The sequence below is a fragment of the Quercus suber genome, unplaced genomic scaffold (genome assembly GCF_002906115.3).
Source record: "Quercus suber isolate HL8 unplaced genomic scaffold, Cork oak 2.0 scaffold_612, whole genome shotgun sequence".
NCBI lineage: Eukaryota > Viridiplantae > Streptophyta > Magnoliopsida > Fagales > Fagaceae > Quercus > Quercus suber.
The window spans coordinates 54-14,763 of record NW_027070055.1 but is presented as its reverse complement, the minus strand read 5'-3'; the positions used below and the strand labels follow the sequence as shown (position 1 = coordinate 14,763).

The window sequence follows — 14,710 nt, the reverse complement described above, 5'->3', positions numbered from 1 at the left end:
CAAAAAGTAAAAAACCGCATTCTGGCACTATTTCAAGCCAACACGGGTTGGGACAGCCCGAGAAAAAGAGAAAAAGATATGCTCGTTCGAGACTGTTTCTACCCGACCCAAACTAGAAAATTCCAAAAAAAAACAAGCAAAAAAATTCAAAAACTTAAAAAACCTCATTCTTGCACTATTTCAGGGTAAAACGGGTCGGGACAGGCTGAGAAAGAGAGAGAAAGAAATCCCCGTCATGACCGTTTCCACTCGACCCAAACTCAAAATTCTGAAAAAAAAAAAAAAAAAAAAAAAAAAAAAAAAAAGGAATAAAAGTCAAAAAATTTAAAAACTGCATTCTGGCACTATTTCAAGCCAGAACCAATCAGGACAGGCCCAGAAAGAGAGAAAATAAATTCTCGATCTAGACCGTTTCTACCCGACCAAGCTAGAAAATCCCACTAAAAATAGAAAAAAATTCTAAAAATTAAAAAACCTCCATCTAGCACTATTTCAAGCCAAAGCGAGTCGGAACAGGCTTAGAAAGAGAGAAAAATAAATTCTCGTTCTGGACCTTTTTTACCCGACTCAAATTAGACAATTTTGAGAAAAATAAGAAAATATTCAAAAAATAAATACCTGGTTCTAGCATTATTTCAACCAAAAAGGGGTCGGGACAGGCCGGAAAGAGAGAAAAAGAAATACTCGATCTGGACCATTTCTACCTGACCCAACTAGAAAATTCCAAAAAAATAGCAAAAAAAATTCAAAACCTAAAAAACCACATTCTAGAAATATTTCTAGCCAAAACGGTTGGTACAGGCTGAGACAGAGAGAAAAAAAAATTCTCGATCTGGACCGTTTCTAACCGTCCGAAACTAGAACATTCTGAAAAAAATTGCAAAAAAATTCAAAACATTAAAAACTACATTTTGCACTATTTCAAGCCAAAAACAGGTCGGGATATGCTGAGAAAGAGAGAAAATAAATTTTCGATCTAGACGGTTTCTACCCGACCCAAAGTAGAAAATTCCGAAAAAAAAAATAGCAAAAAAATTAAAAAAAAAAAAAAAACCATTTCTGGCACTATCCAGGCAAAACTGTTCGAGACAGGCAAGAAAGGGATCCTCATTCGGGACTGATTTACCCAACCCAAACTAGAAAATTTTGAAAAAAAATAGTGATAAAATTCAAAAAATTAAAAAAAACCCCATTCTGGCACTATTTCAAGCCAGAACAAGTTAGAATAGGCCAAAAAGAGAAAAAAAAAAAAAATCTACCCAACCCAAACTAGAAAATTCCAAAAAAATTGAAAAAAATTCAAAAAATTTTTTTAAAAAAAGTTCTTCTGGCATTATTTCAAGCCAAAACGGGTCAGAACAGGCTCAGAAGANTTTTGTTTTTGGCTCCTACCACTTATTCTTTCCCAGAAACTCTTTGTTTATGTCAAAACCTGATACAGTGATACTTTTTTTTTTTTTTTTTTTCTGATTATTCTGTCGGCAACATCTCCAAGTTTCTCTTTTTTGCTCATAATTGTTCTTCACTTCTTTGGCTTTTGTATTTTTTGTCTTAAATGTGGATGATATATATACCAAAATTTCTTTGCTTTTTATAGAAGACAACATTGATGGTGATCAAGGTCGACCTTCAGTGCAGTCGCTGCTACAAGAAGATCAAGAAAGTGATTTGTAGAATCCCTCGTGAGTCTCTCTTTCTTAAGTTCAATTTTTTTTTTAGTGTATATATGATCGAATGAACAAGTTTGTGTTTTTTTTTTTCATGTGGCTAAAAAAGAAAACTGAGTTATTATGTGTTGGTAATCTTTGTGAACAAGAGAAATACAAGACCAGGTATACAACGAGAAGGAAAACCTTGTGATAATCAAAGTGGTATGTTGCTCTCCTGAAAAGATTAAGCAAAAGATAATTTGCAAGGGTGGTAGTACCATTAAGGGCATTGAGATCAAGGAGGTTGAGAAGCCTAAAAAGCGACCTGAGAAGCCCAATGAGACTGTAAAGCCGAATGAACCTGAGGACCCTGAGAAGCCCAAGGGGCCTGGAAAGCCAAAAGAAGCCAAGGGGCCTGAAAAGCCTAAAGAAAAACCAATAGAAATACCAGCACCACCACCACACTGTCCACCACCGCACTGTCCACCGCAATGTCCACCGCCTTACCCGGTATTTAGGACTTGTCGCACTGAATGCTATGGGGGTCGTGGTGGGGGCCCATGCTACTCTGGTCATAGGCCACCCCTATGTTGTGATGGCTACTATGGAAGGCCCATTTATGATAGTTATGGTGGTGGTGGTGGGTATAGAAGTAGTTACGTGAGTCCATGTGATTACTTCAGTGAAGAAAATTCCTCTGGATGCTCCATCATGTAAAAAAAAAAATGGAATCTTCATAGCATGATGATGACGATGATGTTGATGATGTTCTAGTTGCCTATGTCTCACATGGTTCCGGTTGGCTGGGTTTGAATTATAGGATTACAAGCAAATATTATATATTATTAATAATAATAGGGATATTATTACATGGGTTCGGTTACTGTCGGTGGGGACAATTTGTTGTTCATTTTAGTGTTACTCTGAGTTGTAATGATTCCCCGTTACTCTGAGTTCTATTCAAATAATAAAAAAAAAAAAAAAAAAAATTTTGATTAAATACCCATTTGATGATAATTTTCCAGTCTCTTCTATTTTTTTTGTGTGGTGGGGATTTTGTGTCAATAGTTACTCTTTTGTTTTTGGCTCCTACCACTTATTCTTTCGCTGAAACTCTTTGTTTATGTCAGAACCTGATACTGTTTTTTTTTTTGTTTTCTGATTATTCTGTCGGCAACATCTCCAAGTTTCTCTTTTTGCTCATAATTGTTCTTTGGCTTTGTATTTTTTGTCTTAAATATGGATGATATATATACCAAAATTTTCTTTGCTTTTTATAGAAGACAACATTGATGGTGATCAAGGTCGACCTTCAGTGCAGTCGCTGCTACAAGAAGATCAAGAAAGTGCTTTGTAGAATCCCTCGTGAGTCTCTCTTTCTTAAGTTCAATTTTTTTTAGGTGTATATATGATCGAATGAACAAGTTTGTGTTTTTTTTTTCATGTGGCTAAAAAGAAAACTGAGTTATTATGTGTTGTAATCTTTGTGAACAAGAGAAATACAAGACCAGGTATACAACGAGAAGGAAAACCTTGTGATAATCAAAGTGGTATGTTGCTCTCCTGAAAAGATTAAGCAAAGATAATTTGCAAGGGTGGTAGTACCATTAAGAGCATTGAGATCAAGGAGGTTGAGAAGCCTAAAGAAAAGCCAAAAGAACCTGAGAAGCCAAAAAACCTGAGAAGCCTAAGAGAAACCAAAAGAGCCTGAGAAGCCCAAGGAGCCTGAAAAGCCGAAAGAACCTGAGAGCCCAAGGGCCTGAAAAGCCTAAAGAACCTGAGAAGCCTAAGAGAAACCAAAAGAGCCTGAGAAGCCCAAGGAGCCTGAAAAGCCGAAAGAGCCTGAGAAGCCTAAGGAAAAACCAAAAGAGCCTGAAAAGCCTAAAGAAACACCACCACCACCACCACAGTATCCACCACAACTGGCTTACCCGGTATTTCGGACTTGTTGCACTGAATGCTATGAGGGTCATGGTGGGGCCCATGCTACTCTGGTCATGGTAGGTCACCCCCATCTTCTGATGGCTACTATGGAAGGCCCATTTATGATAGTTACGGTGGTGGTGGTGTGGTATAGAAGTAGTTACGTGAGTCCATGTGATTACTTCAGTGAAGAAAATTCGTCTGGATGCTCCATCATGTAAAAAAAAAATGGAATCTTCATAGCATGATGATGATGATGATGATGTTGATGATGCTCTAGTTGCCTATGTCTCACATGGTTTTGGCTGGGTTTGAATTATAGGATTACAAACAAATATATATATTATTAATAATAATAAGGATATTATTACATGGGTTCGGTTACTGTCATGTCGGTGGGATAATTTGTTGTTCATTTTAGTGTTACTTTGAGTTGTAATGATTTTTTCAAATAATAAAAAGCTTCTATTCAAAAAAAAAAAGCTTCTATTAATCATTTCATCTTCCAATATGTACTGCGACGTTTGATTCCCCCTGTTTTAACTAAAACCGTAATGAGTTCTTCATGTTAGGGTCATTAATGGCTGCGTACGCAAATGTCAAATTATGCTAGTTGGTGCACATTATTTGGCCAAATAATATTAGCCAACGAGCTTAATTAATTTTATATTACATTACCTCATGCAATTGGGTGTACCTCAATCAATTTCTTTGCTCGTTTGTGGTATGAAAAGAGACATACCTTCTTTTCGTTTTCTGTATATGCCAATAGCCAATTTACGATTTGAATTTCCCAAATATGTCAAATTGATAATTATGTTAGTCTACCTTTTAAATTGACTAACGTTAACATGACACATACATCAACAAAATATATCAAACACAATCGCAACCGATTGCGAGAGAGAGAGAGAGAGAAATTGAGGAGAGTGGATTTCTTAATTGATTTGTTGCATCATTGAACTTTGTGGTCCTGTCGTTGATCTTACCATTCAAGTACAACAACATTTATGACTACGTGGTGGCCGGCTGTGAGAGAGGGTGGAAGGATTGGGGAAGATGGGTTTAATAGATTGTCGACAAGAGAGTTTTGCTTTTTGGCTCATGTCATCACCAAAGTTGCTGTCGGCAATACTATTGGTGGTGCCATTGGCGATTCTCTACACAAAACCTTAACCTTTTATATATAGCTAATTATGTGAAATCCCTATTGTTTACCGTTCATTGTTTGCTTTGGATATTGTCATGGTTTGAAACCCAAACCAGAAAAGAACCAAAAAACGAGATATTCAAGATTTTGAGGTTAGATTGAGGTCAAACTATGACCAAAAAAAAAAAAAATTGTTTATTCACTTATTCGAAAAATAAATATAAGAGTTAGTGTCTTTAGAACACAACATACTAACTTGTTTAAAGCATCTCCAACGGTGTAGCTAAAAGTAAAATAATTTCTATAATAGAGAATGAGACAAAAAAAAAAAAAATAGTATTTAATAGATTCTCTAAACCCTTAATTTTTTTTGGCTCATGAACAGTAACTCATCAATTCTAATAAGCTACTGTACATTAGCAATTAAATTTATTTTATTAAAAAATTATACCAGCTACTATTATATCAATTCTTTCTCTCTCCTCTGGATTTCTTTTTTTATCTCATTCTCTCCGTTGCTTCTCAAAAAAAAAAAAAATAGAAAGAGAGAGCTGGAGAAAAAAAAAAGCTGCTGGAATGTTCTTGAATGTGAGGGAGAAAAAGGAAATAAAAGAAAGGGTGGGGTGGGTAGAGATAGGCCGGACACGTGTGTGGAGGAGAAAAAAAGAAAAAGGAAAAGAAAAAAAGAAATGAAAACATATGGATATGGATGAGAATGAATTGAATGAAAGGAAAAATAATATAAAAAATAAAAAAATTTAATTGAGAAATGCTACCATAATATTTTTACAATAAATTTTAAGTAATAGATTTTTTTTTTTTTTTGAGAAATAATTACAACATGTTGCTAACCCACAGCTCGAATCCTTTCCCTCTAAAACCCCAATCACTTTGTAGTTTGTACATGGAGAGGTGTCAATTCAATTACAAGGCCTTTGACAAGTACTAAATTGTTATTAGTTAATATTGGTGAGTAAAAAAAATAATTTCAGCTGTGGGTTCAAATTAGAACTAGTAACAACTTTTCACATAAAATTTTGATATAATTCTTGTAAAAGTATTACGAAAAAATGTTGTGAATATAACACTTTTCATTGAAAAAATATAATTGTTGGAAATGAATATAGGAAGAATAAATAATGATTAAAAAAAAGAATAAAGAATTAATGAAAAAATAATATTTAAATGAGATAAAGAATGGGATAGAGAATCTATTGGAAAGTGTATTTAAAAAAGTGAGTAGCTAAAAAGTAAAAGTTATTGTACAGTATTAAAATTTGAAGAATTTACTAAAATGCTCCTATATGATTAGCGTGTCAAATAGAATTTGTGGCGTGTGTAGCTATGTGTAATTATCAAGGTTTTTCCCAAAAAAAAAAAAAAAGAAAAGAAAAGAAAAAACCATAAACCCCTGAACTGGTTGGTTTATAGGTCTAACAAATCGGCTTGACCTCTAGTCTCGGTTAACCCGTTCAAATTGGTCGGTCCAGTTATAAAAACTATGGATATTGTTGCTTGCATATTTGTCTTCCAATTTTGTGTTGCTTATTATTTTCTTTTATTTCTTAAAGCACTAGTTAGTGGAATTTCATGTACCAAAATTTTGGGTTGCTCTGGTCGAACTACGTACCGTCAATACCACAGATGGACAAATTTGCGGTGGGAACACAAAGTCTGGCGATGCAATGGTTCGATTGAGACTCTCTCTCTCTCTCTGTGTTGCAATTGTGTTTAGTAATTTTTGTCTATATTGGTGTCAAGTGAGTAACGTTAGTCAGTTTAAATGACATACTAACAAAATTATCAATTTGACACATGTATAAACTTTAGAGAACAAATTGGATTTCTCAAAAAAAAAAAAAAAAAAAAAAAGAGAACAAATTGGCTAAAAGACCACTAGCCCAAAGTTTAGGGGTATGTCCTAGCATTTTTCATGAATTTGCCACACAAAGGAAATAACAAGAAAGCAATCCTTCACCTATTTCCTCAAATAGAATAAAAGAAGAAAGAAAGGAGATGAAGAGGATGTCATCAACATTACAAATTGTAGACCATGTTACAAAAGGATAGAGCTTACTATAAACTGCACACTATTTAGATCAATATCACTATGGCACTCAAAAGCATAAATTCTTTCTTATCTTTTTTTTTTTTTTTTTTGGTAGAAAAGGATTGTAACATTAAAACTAAACCGGAAATACAGAAGCAGGACAAAGCCTATTTACATATAACCCACGGCAGTCAGCCTCAACAAAAGAAATAATGTCCACAGGAGGACTAGAAAAGAAAACAAAATCAGTCTCCATGGATGCTCCTAGTTTCGCCAAATGGTCTGCACACATGTTTGCTTCTCTATAAACATGCTTAAAACTGACCTGGGGGATCTGTGTTGCCAAATCTCTGTAGTCTTCCCTCAAGGAAGAAACAATAGTATAAGCTTTAGTCTGGCTTGAAAACGCATCAACCAAGGCTTTGGCATCCATCTCTACCATCAGTGCTTGAACTTGGGCTTGCACACAAAGGAATAACCCATCTCTAAGGGACCACAACTCAGCTAGAAAGCTATTCACCGAACCAATTTTCCTGGCATATCCAAGCACCCAATTCCCCTGTTCATCTCTTACTACACCTCCACCTCCAGCCAATCCAAGAGAATCAACTGAAGAACCATCCGTGTTGAGCTTTTTCCAGCCGGTATTGGGCTTCTCCCATCTAATGCTTTTCAACACCACGCTTTTTGCTGCTGTGTGACTGCTTGCACAGTAGTTGTATTCCATGGCACGGGCCAAAATCTCCTTCGTTACATTCGGGTTCTGCACTTCACCTTTAAACACATGATGGTTTCTAATTTTCCAAATCATCCATATTGCAAATAGAAAAACCTGAAACCACGGTAACTGACCAGGCCTATGACCCGGCTTAGCATTGCAATTAGAAAACAACCACTCCTTAAGATTCTCTGTAAAGAACGCAGGGTCCGAAGAAAGAACACCAAGTTGGTGCCAAATGGCTTTAGCTGATGGACAGTCCCTCAAAACATGAATTATACTCTAAGTACCATTATGACAGATGGGACACGAATTATCTACTGCCATGCCTCGTGCTGAGAGGCACTCCCTAACACCAATGCTTTGGTGCATACATTGCCAAACAAAAAATTGGATTCTTGGCAAGGTTTTAAGCTTCCAAATCCACTTCCCCCTGAAAGGCACCTCCAATTTAGACTCTAAGGTCAGAGAATACGCTGATTTTAAGTCAAAATCTCCCTTGGTTGAAAGCTTCCATGCCAGTTTATCTTCTGATCTCGCTGCAATGGGAATGGGAGTGGCTTGAATAACTCTTTTAATATCATTTGGCAACTCCATCTGCATTTTTTCCCAATTCCAACCACCAAAATGACCAACATCCTTAACTTTAAACCCGGCAGATTCTAACGTCAGGGGACCAATAATGGCCTGCCTTAACGGCCCAATCCCTAACCAATTATCATGCCAAAAATCCAAGTTGCTTTCAGCCCCAAGTAACCATCTGATGCCTTTCTTGAACACTTCCTCACCCTTCTTTAAACTCTTCCACACTCTAGAGCTGGATAGCTTGTTAACATTCCTCGAATTGACCCGTTGATGATTACAATATTTCATTCTCAACACCCTAGTCCACGGCGCTTTTTCCTCGGTGTGAAACCGCCAATTTAATTTTGCAAGCAAGGCTGTATTCCTACCCCTGGCTATTTGGAGGCCCAGCCCCCGTCTTCCTTTGGTCTAGTAACCTTTTTCCAACCTATCCAATGCATTTTTTTGTTATTTTCCGAGGAGCCCCAAAGGAAGTTTCTATTTACTCTGTCAATTCCCTCTAGCACCTTCCTAGGCAGCATACAGCTTTGCATCACATAAGACGGAATGGTCGAAGAGGCAGTTTGAATTAAGACTGATCTCCCAGCCATAGATAGGAGGTTTGCCTTCCATCCGGCGAGTTTCGACTTAACTTTGTCTAGCACAAAATTAAAATCCTGATTCGATCCTCTGCTGTGCCTAATGGGAAAGCCAAGGTACTTCCCCAAACAATTAGTAGATTGAAACCCAAGAATGGAGACCAAAGTTTCCTCTTCATCTTGGCCAATATTTGGGGAAAAGAAGACTCTAGATTTAGCTTCGCTTATAACCTGACCTAAATCTGTACAAAACTTATCAAGAACATCTTTAATAGCCAAACAATTCTCAGTATTAGCTTTTGCAAAAAGGACTAAATCATCGGCAAAAAACAGATGAGAAAAAGGAGGGGCCACTTCTTGAGGCTTTCACTGGCTTCCAAACACCCTCTTCACACTTCTCTTGGATTAGCTGACCAAGATACTCCATGCACATGATAAAGATATACGGAGAGAGGGGGTCCCCTTGCCTTATTCCTCTAGTTGGTGTAAATGGCTCCAAGCTACCTCCATTGAAGAGGATAGAAGTTGTGACGGTGGTAATGCAACTCATGATAATCTCAATGAGGCAAAAAGGAAGATTGAATCTACTCAACATACTTTTAATAAAGCTCCATTCAAGCTTATCATACGCCTTCTCTAGGTTAATTTTAATTGCCATGTACCCCACTTTCCCTCTCGTTTTACCTATTGTATGAATGACCTCTTGGACAATGATTGCATTATCCACCCCCCGTCTTCCTGGAACAAAGGCTGCCTGACAAGGGGAAATAATCTTATCCAAATAAGGGCGAATTCTCCCAACCAACACTTTGGAGATGATCTTGTACACTGAATTACAAAGGCTTATTGGCCGGTAACTCCCAATTGTCTTCGGACCTTGAACCTTCTGGATAAGGACAATGCTTGTGTTATTGAGATAGTCAGGAACTTTCCTCTCCCTAAACACTTTCTTGATTTCTTCTCTAACCGAGTCTCCCACAATGACCCAAAACCGCTGGAAGAAGCCTGCATGTAGGCCATCCGGTCCAGGGGCTTTAAAAGCCTTCAAGGACCACAAAGCAACTGAAATTTCCTCCTCTGACACCATATGGCTGATACTTTCTTTTTCTTCCTCCGAAAGTTTGGCCTGCCATTGAGAATGGTAATTTAACTCCCCTGTGGCCGAGTCCTGAGAAGTGGTGTAAAGCTCATGGAAACCTTTCCTAAAATAATTCATAACTTCTCTTTCCTCAACAATCCAGTCCCCGACCATATTTTTAACAGACACAATGTGGTTCCTTTTCCTCCTGGCAAGAGCTGATACATGATAGAAAGAAGTACTGCGATCACCCATCACCAACCAATTCATTCTAGCTTTTAAGGCCCAGAGCTCCGTTTCTTGGCCATTCACCATATCCAACTCCTTAAGAAGCTGATATTCCAACTGAATCAGAGGGGGGAAAGGATTGTTCGCCATTGCCCTTTGGACCCCATCTAGCCGCGCTATGATTCTCTTCTTCTTAGCAAAGATATTCCCGAAATGATTCTTGTTCCACAGCTTAGTCTTCTTAGCAAAATTCTCTATATTCTCCGGAAGTTCCGTCGACCTCTTCCATGCCTGATTGACAACTCTCGGAAAAGAAGGGTCGGAGAGCCAAAAGCTTTGGAACCGAAACGATCTGTTCAGATAATTCATCCTACTAGGCAGAGTTTCAAGAAGAACTGGGCAGTGGTCTGAATGGCATCTCGTGAGGTGCGAAACTCTAGCTTCTGGATATAGGAGACACCAACTTGGATTCATGAAATATCTATCAATCCTTTCCTGGATAAAACAATTCGCATCTCTCTTATTTGTCCAAGTGAATCTTGGCCCATTGAAACCTAAATCCACTATATTACACCTATCTAAGCACTCCTTGAATAGAAGGGATCTGTTGATGCTCACTGGTCTACCCCCCAGTTTATCCTCATCAATTAAGGGTTCATTAAAATCACCAGCTATCACCCAGGGTTTATTATGCATCTCTGCTACTCTGGACAGATTATTCCACAAAACACATCTCTCCTCACTCCTAGGACTAGCATAAATTGCAGTAAAAAACCAGGAGAGGTTAGAGGATAGTACCTTAACTTCAACATGAATCTCTTGTTCTATAGTAGCCAACTGCTCAATGTCCACTATATCAGTGTTCCACAGCAACCATAAACCTCCCGAGAGGCCAATTGTCTCCGTATGAATTGCACCATCAAAAGGGAGCCTGTCAGTGATCTCCCTTGCTCTATCTCCTCCAAGACGGGTTTCCATAATTACCATGATTGCCGGATTATGGATCCCAACCAAATCCCTTACATGTTTCTGAAAATTAGGCTTCAAAACACCCCTGCTATTCCAAACTATAATATTCATTATTATATGATTTATGAGAAAAGGAACCACATCAGGCAGGAGCAATAACTCCACCACCATCCTCATAATCCATCCCAGCTTCACCATCATTTTCTTTATCCAACCCCTCCCTGAGAGCAGAATCGGACACTACAACAAAACCCCCCTGTTCACTAACCTTACTGTTGAGAGTCAGCTGGACAGCGGGGTCGGCTTGAACACCTGGCTTGGAATAAACACCTGTCACGGCTTGGTGGCAAGTCAGATACCCAGTACCGTCACCAACCTCACACCCACTGGATCGGGCTGAGCATTCAACGGAACCTTCTCCTCCTCCGGAATCTCCACTACTCTTCCCCTTAACTCTAAGCCCCACTTCGGTTTGAATCGGAGTTGTAAACTGAAAGTTGTTATCAGATCTACTCTTACTGCCATCAGAGATGCGCTAACTCCAATTCTGGGTGTTAAGAGCTTCTGACTTTGTGTGGGTAGATATGGTCCTACTCCTTGCTAACCCCTTTTTACCCCTTACTGACGGGCTCAAGTGTGGGCTGACCACATGTCCATTCGAACTAGTCCCCACACGAAATGGGTCCAAATGATTTACCTTAACGCTGGGTTCCAAAGAACCATTCTTCTACGGACTAGTCTCCTTGGCCCAGCCCAATGGATTGGGCTCCATTGAAAGCCCATGTCCACCTACCTGGTGAACCACTACTCTCCACGATCCTGTGTGTCCTTCCACAACTGTGGAATTTTTTATGCCACGCTGTCCAGCTTTCTTGCGTGTCACTAACATCCAAGGCCCGTACGAGTCGTTATCCTTAGCTGTTCCACTACCTTCTGACATGCCACCCCCAGCGATTGTACTATCCATGTCATGCACCATGCGTGACCCTGCAGAATCACCATGGTCATCGTTACCTCCTATCTCCGGCGATGTAGCGGTCCGGATGATGTGTGGGCAATCATCTTTCTTGTGTCCTAGCCTACCGCACGTGAAACACAACTTCTGGATCCCCTCATAGCTCACCGGCTGCTCAAACTTACCTATAAGCACTGTATTAATGAGAGGCTTATTCATATCCACTTGAATACATAATCTTGCGTATTTCCCTCTCGCTTTCATGGCAGTTTGTGCATCAATCCGTAAAACTTTACCAATGGCATCCCCAATCTGTTCAAGTACCTCCGTTTCATAAAGTTCCAACGGTAACGCATGTAGCCGGACCCACACCGCTATCGATGAAACATTGGCCACCGCTGGTTTGAAAAAAGGCTCCCAAGGTCGGATCAATAAAAATTGCCCTCCGATGAACCAAGGGCCTTTCTCTAAAACTGAATCCATATCCTCTTTCAGGGTGAACCGAACGGAATAGAAATCATATCCTAGATCAACGCAGTCCAACCTTCCGGCTGGTTTCCAAAGAAGTTGAAGCTTGCTTTGGAGAAAGTTAAAACCCATGGATCTTCCGTACAGTTTGATTATCAGCGTTTGAGACCACGGTCCTCGAATTCGCAGCTTGGTTTCCTTGGATAGCTGCACCGCGGCTAAACCTTCCCGGAGGTCAGCAATCTCATCATCTGACTCGGCGTCATCGTCCATCAAATCCGTAAAGTCAAAAGCTTTTGCGAACGCTCCTGGGATTTCTCCGACTAGTTTGTCCCTAAAGGAAGTTTTAGGCGACCCCCCCATACTCTGGTGTCTCTGTGGTTGACTACCTTCATTTGGACCGTCATTGAATTAGCATGGTGAACGTCTTTCACCTTTTTTTTGCTTCGCAGTAACTCAGCTTCCTCCTCTCTAGAGAGAGTCCGGTGTTTGGAGGGACTCATATTTTTCCTCTTTTTTTTATGCCACACACTCTCCCAAAATTCTTTCTTATCACATACGTATTGTTGTTGCTATTTGTGTGTGTGTGTCATTTTTTTTTTTAATAATTTTTTTATAAAGTTTTTAAATTGTTTATACCAAATAGTACAATTCAAGTGTTTCCACCCCCTAATAAGAACATTTAAGTTGGTTCTTTGGCAAATTTGTCCTTTACATAAATCAATGTTTATTTTTTGTCATTGAGATGTATCACACCCACTCTCATGTGAGAGGGGTATCGCACCCATCCCATGTGAAAGTGGCATGATGTATCTCAGTGATACTGCCAAATTCCTTCTAGTGCATAAAAAATGAATGATATTTGATGTTTAGAAATATAGGTTGGAAGAATGACTCCAAAAATTGGCCTAGTAGTACTTCTGGCTCTTCCTTAAAAGAGTGAGCTCGAGTTTGGACCACTTATTTACTTTCTCTATTGGATGAGCTTTACTTTCTCTATTGGATGAGCTTGACTTTTTTCTAACCCAAAAAAAATAAAAATTTGACTCCATGAATCATACACTCACAAGTCACAATCGAACTCTTAATCTTCATCTTTACACGAAATTACCTTTAGAAATATATGTGAATTATGAAATTCACTTTCTTTGCAATGATGGATGTGGATAAGAAAGAGATTATTGAAAGGTGAGCTGTAAGCAACCATGTATATGATAGATCAAAAGGTTGAAATAAGTGTAACGAAATTTCTTTACATCTCTTTTGAAAAGCCAAAAAGAGAAAAGAACTAATAAATTGAGGTAAACAAAAGTGAAAGGGACTGGGCAAAGTGGACTCTGGTGTTGCTTCACCTAGCAGAAAGCTTTTCTTTTTTCTTTTATATATTTTTTTTAAGATAGTTGATGTTGCTCTTGCTAATTACTCTTTATCATCAAACTAATAATACCAATTAGTTTTTAGTGTAATTGTAGATCAAACCTCAAATATTTTATTCAAAGACAAAAGTATTTACCAGTTAAACTAACTGAAACTCACACCTAATGAAAGCTATCTATTTTGCTGTAAATAATTGGGCATTGTTGGTCCAGAATGTAATTGAACCAGAAAAAATATTTTATATATATGAGCCCCTTGTAACATTGTCCCTTTATCCAACTTTTACATGACTTTAAACTTTAAAATGACACATAAATCTTTTCTATAAAGCCACTAGAAAGCAAAGCACCATTTAGCACTATATTTTTGCGCTACTTTCTTCCTTTAATGAAAAAGGTCTACAAGTTTTCTTTAGCATCACTTGTCAAAGGAAACAAGAGGCGGGGGAGAAAAACAAACAGCTCTACCTCTACCAACCAGATTCACGTATGTATAGAAAGATTGGAAACAGGGTAGTTGGCTAATTTAGTACCATTAAAATGAATCAAAATAGTGGGATTTGGAAGATAGCAAAATCACTTTGGCTCTCTCTGAATGGACACAGTATCTCCTATGCCCACTGTATGGAGTAGGCTAAGAAATTTACAGCTTTTTGAATGATCAAATAGTTTCCTATTTACCAAGATATGCTTTTTTATCTCAACACGTTTATAAACTTTTTTTAAATTAGATTTAAATGATTATAGAGCATTTGGACAATAGGACTGAAGGTTACATAACAAGGTAATCTTGGCTCCACTATAATCAACGACAAAAAATATATCACATCAGGAGGGCAATAATTTAAAATAAAGCAGATTGTACAAGGAATAATGCTTAAAATATGGCATATTGCACCTTCTAGTCCTCTTTCATTATTTTTATGAGTTTGGCTGTTCATGTGCACCCATTTCGTTTTATTAGATACCATATAATTTGGAAT

At 38.2% G+C, this 14,710-nt stretch overlaps 1 protein-coding gene, 2 long non-coding RNA genes and 1 pseudogene across 3 annotated transcripts; 2 read left to right on the top strand and 2 right to left on the bottom strand.

Moving 5' to 3' along the window:
- Nucleotides 1-1,392: 1,392 nt before the first annotated feature.
- LOC136064029 (uncharacterized) lies at nucleotides 1,393-1,969 on the top strand. The gene is made up of 2 exons (XR_010625681.1): nucleotides 1,393-1,682; nucleotides 1,777-1,969. It is a non-coding gene; the product is annotated as an uncharacterized LOC136064029 (long non-coding RNA).
- LOC136064030 (uncharacterized) lies at nucleotides 1,733-3,520 on the bottom strand. Its single transcript, XR_010625682.1, has 2 exons — nucleotides 3,409-3,520; nucleotides 1,733-2,037 (listed from the first exon to the last, which is right to left on the bottom strand). It is a non-coding gene; the product is annotated as an uncharacterized LOC136064030 (long non-coding RNA).
- Nucleotides 2,895-4,068, top strand: LOC136061094 (protein PYRICULARIA ORYZAE RESISTANCE 21-like; annotated as a pseudogene).
- A 7,002-nt stretch (nucleotides 4,069-11,070) lies between these two features.
- On the bottom strand, nucleotides 11,071-12,714 carry LOC111995577 (uncharacterized). The gene is made up of 2 exons (XM_024027481.1): nucleotides 11,722-12,714; nucleotides 11,071-11,418 (listed from the first exon to the last, which is right to left on the bottom strand). The coding sequence occupies exons 1-2, from the start codon at nucleotides 12,712-12,714 to the stop codon at nucleotides 11,071-11,073; spliced, it is 1,341 nt and encodes a 446-aa protein (XP_023883249.1).
- Between the last annotated feature and the right edge of the window lie 1,996 nt (nucleotides 12,715-14,710).